This window comes from Thamnophis sirtalis, unplaced genomic scaffold (assembly GCF_051295495.1).
Source record: "Thamnophis sirtalis isolate CommonGarterSnake01/CBP01778 unplaced genomic scaffold, rThaSir2_p1.2 scaffold_5, whole genome shotgun sequence".
Classification (NCBI taxonomy): Eukaryota; Metazoa; Chordata; class Lepidosauria; order Squamata; family Natricidae; genus Thamnophis; species Thamnophis sirtalis.
Window position 1 is genome coordinate 50711390 of NW_028261385.1, and position 9786 is coordinate 50721175.

The 9786-nt window shown below is 37.7% G+C and overlaps 1 protein-coding gene across 1 annotated transcript; it reads left to right on the top strand.

Moving 5' to 3' along the window:
- The first annotated feature begins 800 nt into the window (after positions 1-800).
- Positions 801-7955, top strand: SRP19 (signal recognition particle 19). The gene is made up of 5 exons (XM_014055974.2): positions 801-954; positions 3165-3240; positions 4009-4080; positions 7182-7293; positions 7450-7955. The coding sequence occupies exons 1-5, from the start codon at positions 914-916 to the stop codon at positions 7581-7583; spliced, it is 435 nt and encodes a 144-aa protein (XP_013911449.2). The 5' UTR covers positions 801-913; the 3' UTR covers positions 7584-7955.
- The last annotated feature ends 1831 nt before the right edge of the window (positions 7956-9786 follow it).

The following is a 9786-nucleotide window of genomic DNA, read 5'->3' on the forward strand; positions in this document are numbered from 1 at the left end:
CATTTCTCTAGGAAAGGGGTGGGTTTTAACTTTCAACACTAGGAAACATTTCTCCAATCTCAACTCCAGTTCCCACAGTCTCTGATATGTAACTGGAGAGCACCAAACTGGGAAAGATGAGCAACCTTTCATGTCAGGGGGGTCAAAGTCATCAATGTTACATGCTCAGCACAGAGGAGAACTCTACAGCCAGTGTGATTTCAGTAAGTTTTCTTCTCTGTTTAAATTACTAATTTATGTTTTTTTACTCTTATACAAGCATGGATTCTGAATTTTCTCCCATGGCTGTCATTGCTTTTCATGTCTAGATTCAGACATTTATCAAGTTCTTTCATCATCCTTTGGGTCTGTAGAAGAGATAGAATCCTGAGAAGGAAGGAAGGGAGGGAGGGAGGGAGGGAGGGAGGGAGGAAAGAAAGAAAGAAAGAAAGAAAGGAAGGAAGGAAGGAAGGAAGGAAGGAAGGAAGGAAGGAAGGAAGGAAGGAAGGAAGGAAGGAAGGAAGGAAGAATCCGTTACGTGCAACAACGCCAGCATGGAAACTGCATCACTACCCCGAAGCTTTTCATGCCTCCCACTCTATATAATCTTGAAACATCTTTGTGGTTTTCTACGTCACCCGCCCGGCCAGGAGGTAAAATCAGGGACTTCCGCCCGCAGTTCGATTTCCCATCTCTATCGTACATGCGTCACCCAACCTGACAGGAACTCTCGCGATAGCGAAGAGAGTCCCTGGCTGTTTTAGAGTCCGGTTTATCCATGAGCGACACTTCCACTAGCCAGTGAGATCGAACGATATCGCTACGCAAAGGCGGGGCAGCTGGTTTGGCTTTCTCCGCTTCCGGTCCTCGATTCGCCGTGATCGGTGAATGGCTGAGTCACAAAAAGCCGCTGCCGCCTGCCGATGCGGAGGCCATGGCTTGGGCTGCCCCCTCTTTACCCTCCGATAAATCTCGGTAACGTGGGAAGGGAAACCGCGCCGGGGCTCTCTACCAGGGTGCGCGGGAGCCGCGAGTCGGCAAATTGCTCTCGATTCGCGCGTTGTACGGACTGGGCTTTAATTTAAACCGGGAGTGCGCAGGTTTCCCCTCGGCTCGGGCGGCTTTGGGGAGAGGTCGGGCGCGGCGGCCGAGAGAGTGGCCGAACCTCAGAGAGAGAGGGCGGGGGAGGGGGAGAGGGACCTCTGCTGCAGGGCGGCGGCGACCGTGGTGGCTGCCCCGTTTCCCTTGGGGTCGGCTCTGCGCAACTCGACGGGGGCGATCCGGTGGCTTCCATAAAGGAGCCCGTTGGCTTTGCGCGCGGAGGGGCTTCGTTTCGTGGTCCCTGCTCTGACAGATAGTCCTCGAGTTATGACCACACTTGAGCCCAAAATATATGTTGCTAAGTGAGACGCTTGTTAAGTGAGTTTGCCCCATTTTACAATGTGAGTTTGGCTTCTCCTTGACTTTGCTTATCAAAAGATCGCAAAAGCTGATCCCCTGACAAACAAACAAACAAACACACACACACACACACACACACACACACAAACACACACAGAGAGAGAGAGAGAGAGAGGACACTGCAGCTGTCATAAATACGAATCGGTTGCCAAGCATCTGACTTTTGATCACGTGACCGTGAAGATGTTGCAATGGTCATAAGTGTGAAAAGCTGTCATGAGTCACTTTTTTTCAGTACCATTGTAACTTTGAATGGTTACTAAATGGACAGTTGTAAGTTGAGGACTACCTGTATTTCCCCTCACTGTTTTTCATAACTGTAGCAGGAAGGGTGGAGAAATAATGGCTACAATAGAGTTTTTCCAGGCATTCATTCATTCCCCTTTTTCTTCAAGAGTATAAAGAGCACAAAGAACTCTTTTCTGCTTTTTTCCTCCCAACAACAACCCAACTGGCCCATAGTCACCCGCTGAATTTCTTGCCCGAGGGGTGGACTACACCCTTGTTGCTCAGCTCCTGGTCCAAAATCTTAAGCCTTCTAACTGATTAAGTGTTTATAAAGCAAACATCCTACTTTGCTTGAATAATGAATTATGTGAGTTAACAGACAATCCATTATCTAAGTTTCTGGGATCCATTTTTTTTTGACAGCGCACAATGCAGCGCACAATTCATAAGACGCCTGAGGTCACTTGTCTCATTGTGTGTCATATAAATGTCTGATTATATAAATTGCGTTAGTTATGGGTTTACATAATTTGTATGACACTGCCATGATGGTGGGATATCCATGTCCCCTTTGTAGGTGCTTTTCCTGGAGGTGCCCATTCATGCCCTCCCTGCAGATGGCCACATATTTTGGGAGCCTCTTCTCTTTAGTCATATCCTTGGTTGGTGGTAATGCTGCTCTTGTAACCCATGCGGTGTCTAACTGTGGTTCTAGCCCACCAGTTGAAGGCTGGTGTATGAGGGAAGAGAAATTATCCCTACAAAAAACTGGGTTACATCTGCAGTTGTGATAAGCAACTGTATTAAATCTAGTTAAAATGTTGGAGACAAGATAGCAAATTAGCCATTCAATTTCATAATCTTCCTATCAATGTTTTAGTTGTTCTTTTCTCAAACATTCAGTGCGGTATTGCTCATGCATAGAATTCAGCTTAATTTCTTACCTTAAAAGAAGTAGGGTAGGACAGAGTATTAGATATACTTCTTGCCTTGAGTTGTTTATTAAAAAAAAATAAAGATAGGATATAAATCAATAAATGTTTTTATTTTGAAATAATAGAAAATACTTGTAGTTCAGGTTTTATATTTGCTCTCCAAGTTTCTTTCAATTTAGTTTCTGAATGTTTCCTTACCAGACTAGGTAACAACACTAGCAGGATTTTCTTGACCTATTCTTAAGGCTGATCCCATCTTAGTCATTTGATACCCAGGCCGACTTGTTCTACTATCAGGCCGGCTAGAAATCAGAAGTTGCCTCTACTCCCATTGCTTTTTTGCCCCTAGTTTTCTGTTTAGGTTAGGCAGTGTCTTTGAAATGACCCATTGTAGGTTGCCTAGTAAACTTTAAAAATATAAAAATAAGCCCTTTCACTCATACAGTTCTTAGCCATAGCGGATTTCTGCATATGCCATATTTGGAAGAATATTTGAATGTGAATAAATAAATATTATTTTATGTATCCTATCAAGCTTTCAATTCTTATTTCTTGCCTTAGGTTTATCTGTATATATCCAGCCTACATAAATAACAAGAAGACAATAGCAGAAGGAAGAAGAATACCTCTTGACAAAGTAATTGTGGATGATGGGAGGAAGGAAAATCTGTGCATCAAAAATATAATTTGAAAACTTTGTAAAATAAAATATTTGTGTGATTTACATATTGGGCTATTTCATGGATGGAGTCTTAATCAGAAATTAAGATGTAGTATTTGTATTTCCTTTAAATGAAGCTTTCTTATTGTATATATTCATTAACCCACAATGTTAGTTTGGCCACCACATATTTATGTCTTGCATGTATAAAAAGACTTGGTTGTTTTAATGTAATTATTAAAGGACTTACATAATTTATTTTTATAGGAACATTAAAAAGTTCAGTTCCAAGCTATAATTACTTCATGGTTTAACTGTAACATTTTTGTTACATAAACATTTTTCTTTTTTTGTTTTGTTTTGGTATCAGGTAACAAATTGGCAAGGGCAGTCAGTGCCAATTTTTAAAGTTGGCATATGGCTTGCAAAATTTAAAGCTGTGCACACTCACATTAATTTATATCTATACATTATATGAGCTATATCATATGTCTCCAAATATTTCCATTAATTCTTATTAATTTTTGTTGTTTCAATCAATTGTTCCTCAATATATTTTAGGTTTTTTTTTTCTTTTTCCTATAAATATGTAAGATGCACACAATCATTTTAATGCTATTGCAATAAAATGGGGAAGGCTCCAAATTATTATACTATTAGCTGATAATTGATTCATATATAACAGCTTAATTGGTGACAAGAAATCATAGATGCTAAAAAATCTCGGGTTTTTTTTTTGGGCAGGCTATTGAAAATCCTACATCTACAGAAATTCAAGATGTTTGTGCAGCAGTTGGTCTTAATGTGCTTTTGGAGGTAATTTTTTTGTTATTTCCTACTGTACACTTATGTAAAACTATAATTCCATATTTGGTGATAAAGGGGGAAGGAGTAAGAAGAGTCAAACTCACGGAAGCAATATTGTGACAACCTCCCTTCCTTAGAGTAGAGAAGCAGAGGACACCATAATAAATGGAAAGAGGTTGAGGATTACAGAACACATTCTTCCAATAGAGCATTAACAACATGAGAGAGATATAAATCTAAAATGTTTATGCTGGCATACTATAATAATTAAGCTAGGAAATCCCTCTTTAAAGTGTAATCCTTGGCATACATTTAAAAAAAACTAATAGTATACAGCTGTGTGAAAAAGTCCTGCACACTTACAGTTTTACCCTGTATTTACATGTTTAATCAACTTTTCACTCATAGAAACCATGTAAGTAAGTAAGTAAGTAAGTAAGTAAGTAAGTAAGTAAGAAAGATCTTTATTACGGTCAAAGACCAGCAATATACATTTGTCTTTACACTATATTAAAAATACTAACATTAAAATATAATTAAAAGTATTTACATTAAAAGTGGATAATAACATTATGGTCCAAAGATTGTTAAAGGTATGTCCAGATAATTGGTACAAGATGGTGCTATACTGTAGCCAATTTTTTTCTTATGGACATTGCAGCAGCACAGAACTTTGCCACTGCATACGTGGTAACCGGGTTAGTATCCTGGAGGAGAAAGCCTAGATAAAAATTGTCTGCCCTCCCTGGCAATCTCTCTAATAAGGGGAGAATATATGCAGACCTACAAGCTCTGTATAGCTCGCAGTGTAATAGTACATGTGAATTATCTTCCACTTCTCCTTTACCACATATACAAACGCGTTCGGCTATAGGTGTTCTCTTATACCTGCCCTGGAGGAGTGCTGAAGGAAGAATGTTAAATCTGGCTCTGAAGAAAGCTATTCTTTGTTTTGGAGAGATCAGATCATTTAGATATCTTGCCGATTCCCACACACCCTGTTTGATTCTGTCCCTACTGTGGAGAGGCAACCTATTTAATTCTTCTTGGAACTCCATGTCCCTCATTCTATTGATTACTACTTGCTTTGCTTGCTCAAAGCCTAGGAACATTAAGAATAATGGTGAAAGCTCATAAGAGCTTAGCTTGTGATCAATTGCTTGTTTCCAGGGGGAAGGGAAATTGTCAGTCAACACTAGTGGGGACAGCCCCTCTAAAAAGAAATGCATTTTAAGCCAATATTAGTATAATATAGTATTAGTACTTTGATGAAAATTTCTGTAGTCGTATTGAGATGCATAATTTTTATTAATATAACCAAAGTCTTTTTAAGGTTTTGAGTGAGTTTGTGTGCAAAAACAAACACAACTTGAATTTTTGAGAATGTTAGAATCGAAAGTAGCCAATCAGCAGCGAGCTTTGGTTGACCAATCAAAATGCACAGATACTAAATCTATGAGCCAATCAATGTTGTCATACTCTCTGACTATAAATAGGCATGAAAAGCATTGAGAAATTTAATTTAGCTCTGGTTGTGGGCAAGGATGAAGGCCTTTGCTTTCACCAGTACTGAGCAGCAACATCGCATCATTGTGCTTCATGAAGAGGGTTACTCCTGTACAGAAATAGCCAAGAGAGCGAAATGCCATTGCACCACAGTGAGCAGAGTGGTTGAAAAATACCAAATAACTGGTTCAGTTGATGACAGGTTCTGCTCTGGAAGACCAAGACAGTGGACAAAATGGAAAGATCGGCCTCTGCAACACATTTTGATGGCTGACAGGAAGCTCATCTCACCTCAGATTACAAGAATTTGGGGTAAACGTGATGTAAAAGTGTGCACAAGGACAGTGCGTCGCAGATTGCTTGCCAGAGGACTCAAAGGCTGCAGGGCTCAAAGTAAACCATTGCTCACAGATGCTCACCGCTCTCGGCGATGTGTGTGGGCCAAGAAGTATGCCAAGTGGACCAAAGAACAGTGGCCCAAGGTCATCTTCAGTGACGAGAGCAATTTCTACTTGACTGGGAATCAGTGCAATAAGTATGTCGGAAGGTTTCCAGCTGAAATCTATCTCTGAAGCATCCATTTCATGTGATGATCTGGGGCTGTGTCGCTGCTTCTGGTATTGGTCGGATACAAATCGTACAGGGAATCATGAATTCCAAGCAGTATGTTGAAGTTCTGGAAAAGACCATGCTTCCTTCAGCTCAGCAACTTGTAGAGAAGGACTTTTACTTCCAGGATGACTGCTCCTTGTCATTGAGCCAAGTCCGTCCAGCAGTGGATGAAGAAGCATGGTGTTCTACTCCTGGATTAGCCAGCTCAGAGCCCGGATTTGAACCCAATTGAGAACTTGTGGGCCAAGACTGGTTATAAAATAAGCAAGAAGCATCTGAAGACCAAGCAGGAGCTCTTTGCATTCATTATTGCAGCCTGGCACCACATTGTCACCAAAGATCACGTGCAAAGACTTATACAGTCTATGCCGAAGCGATGCCGCCTGGTGATAAGCAATAAGGGCTGGCCAATTTCATATTAGTAACCATGTTTGGTAACCTAAATGGTCCTTTTCAGGGCCACGAACAATAAAAATGTTAACAAAACACTAGCATTGGCCTTAGTAATTGCAACATGTATGCCACTGGGTATGCATCAGTTAATCTGTTTTCATAATCATTGTAAGCATGCAAGAAAATTCATAATCCCCATCCAAACAGCACCAAATTGCAAAAAGCTTATGCTTTTCACTTAAAAACCACCAGTATTTATTTAAATATAATGATATTTGCATAGCAGTTAGCATAAAATATCATAAAATCAATGGCCTATCCAAAAAAATGTCATAAACCGTAAAGCATGCAGGACTTTTTCACGCAGCTGTAACTTTACAATTGTTTCATGGGGTCAAGTAATCTTTCTTACACAGCTTTCCTTTGAATTACTAAGGTAATACCTTTGACTATTAAACAGTTCAGCCCTATATTAGTTATTCCTGTGTAACTATTAGGACTGTTGGATGATTCTTGCTCCCAAAGTAGATTTATAATTATAAGTGTCAATTTTATTTATGCTTGCTTGTAATGTTCTGAACTTTTTCTCCATGTACTAGAAAAACAAAATGTATTCCAGGGAATGGAACCGTGATGCACAATATAGGGGTAGAGTTCGCATTCAGCTGAAGCAGGATGATGGTAATCTATGTCAGCCTCAGTTTCCAACACGTGAGTTTTATAAATATGCACAAGTTTGATTTGTTCCTTTTATTCATTTATAGATGGAAGCTAAACTGCTCATTATGAAGTGCAAATGATGGATAATTCTTGGTTACCCTCTTCTTAATAAATTATTTTCTTGTTCTTTTCTCTCTGTTTATTTAGGTAAGGCAGTGATGTTATATGCAGCAGAAACAATTCCCAAACTGAAAACAAGAACACAGAAAATGGGAGGCAGTGACCCAAGTCTACAGCAAGGAGAAGGTGGCAAAAAAAATAAAGGAAAAAAGAAGAAATGAATATGACATGGACTAATACTATATGTTCAGTTGAATATGGTTACAGAAGAATAATGACTTCAAATGACAGTTGGACAGACCAATGAAAACATGCAAAGCTATTTTGTGATAGTTTTTGAATTAGAATGAGTTTCATTTTACATAAAATTATGGTTGAACCATTTGGGAACAGAAAATCCTTTTCTAGTATCTAAAACATATGAGAAAAGAATGTTTTAATGTATTGAACTATATGTACAAATGAGTGCAAAGCTGTTTGTTTTTGCCTTGGACACATTTTCATTTGATAATTGTACAATGAAAATACATTATCACTGTGATCTTGGGCTTCTGGAACAATTTCTTTATTACAATAAACATGTTTGAATTAAACTGTTTAAACTGTTTTAATTGCTAAACTGTTTCCAGTTATATCATTTTTTTGATGGAGGTCAATAAACTGCCACGCCTGGGAGAATTACAACATCTGTATTTCATGGGGAATTGCAGAGAAAGTACTTATAAACTACTGTTTATATCAATATATTTTCTATAGATGTCCAATGGAATAATTTTTATTTAAATTAACATAGTTGAACTTTTTTTTTCTTTTTAAGTGCCAAAATATCTAAGAATGTCTAAAATATTTTAAAAAGAAAACATTGATAACAATAGTTGAAAGTCCATAGACCCAGGTTTGGTTCAGCACTGTATGTATAATAATTATAATATGTTTTTAAAAAATTGGATTCTGTTTAGTTTTTACTGTTATTTACACTTTTTAAAAAATTATCATAGCATTACATTAGTCAAGATGATCAGCATTTCTAAATAATTATTGTACCATCAATATTTTATGTAGTTAATATAGATAATATATGGGAAAATACAGGAATCTATGACATTCTATCTATAATGACAATATATGGTGGAAATTTATAGAATTTGACAGGATTATTGCTTTCTTCATGTGAAAAGTACAGTAGTGATTTATCTTTCACCAAACTCAAAACTGTAAAATCATATATTTTTGGCTTCAGCACTTCCTCAGTTTAGTTTAGTGGGATGACAGTTAAGACTTATTTCTGTGGCTTAAAATTGAAGATATTTGCATCAGCAATTAATGAACGAAGGAGACTTACTCTTATGATGCTGACTTCAATTTTAATTTACATCATTCTCTAAATCTTTCTGTATCAACTTTAGCTATTCAATAATATTCCCTTACACTGAAGTTATCCCAAGGGCATAAAATTACAAAAGCAATAAAAGGCCAAGTGTATAAACCTCTTCCCTAGATAATATGTTGATGTTTTCTTACTCCCATGCAAATTAATTAGTGCAGTTCCAAATGGGAAACTTCCCACCTGGCCTGGTTTGACTTGCACACTTTTATCTACTATCTTTACTTTCCAGATGATTGCAAGCATGATGTGGATTTTTCCAGAAGGAACTTAATAAAGAAATATATGTAGCACAAATAGTTTTTTGCAACAATACAATAAGTGCATCATTGGCTTTAGTGACATATATTATCTCATTTTACATGGAACATATTCATATATAGACCACATTTTGTGTGCTTGTTATACTAATGGGATTTAGGTTCCAATAAGATGCTGTGGTGCTCAGTAAGGGGGCAGCGCCCAGCTGCTCAGCAGCAGAATTAGGCCTGGTTAGGATGATATCAGGAATCTAAGAGTTGCAATTTAGATTGGGAAGTTAAAATATCTACAAAGTGACATCAGCAAACCACTTCTATATTGTTGTTAATAAAATTACATGCATGTTTCTAATGACAACTGGAAGTTGAGTTTGAATTATTTTTTTTCTAGAGATTACTATTTCTGAGAGACACTTTTCCTTGTTCTTTACTACATCTCTACAATTCAAAGTATTTTATTTTTAAATCCCTTTCTTTTGAAATGTGTGCTTAAGAGATTCTGTGCTATTAGCAATATTGGGAAATTCCCCAAGCTAGTGGGATAATTAATTATGTTGATGGATATTAGCACATGTAGTTTAATATTTCAGTCAGTAGTTCTCACTATCTGTGCAATGGAACATTGTCCTTATAGAGGAGGGATTCAAACACATCATCACAGTACCTTTACTGAAGAAACGCATTTTGAAACATCACTAAAATCATTAATTGTTAAACAACAGAAATGACTAAAAATGGAAAGCAGATGGTGTCTATAGGCAATTAATGCATTTTTCCTTT

Bases quoted from the DNA above. Each gene is read 5' to 3' on its own strand.
- SRP19 (XM_014055974.2), top strand. From the start codon at position 914: ATGGCTTGGGCTGCCCCCTCTTTACCCTCCGATAAATCTCG. The intron at 955-3,164 runs GTAACGTGGGAA...TTCTTGCCTTAG, and splicing joins TTACCCTCCGATAAATCTCG to GTTTATCTGTATATATCCAG. The intron at 4,081-7,181 runs GTAATTTTTTTG...TCCATGTACTAG, and splicing joins GTCTTAATGTGCTTTTGGAG to AAAAACAAAATGTATTCCAG.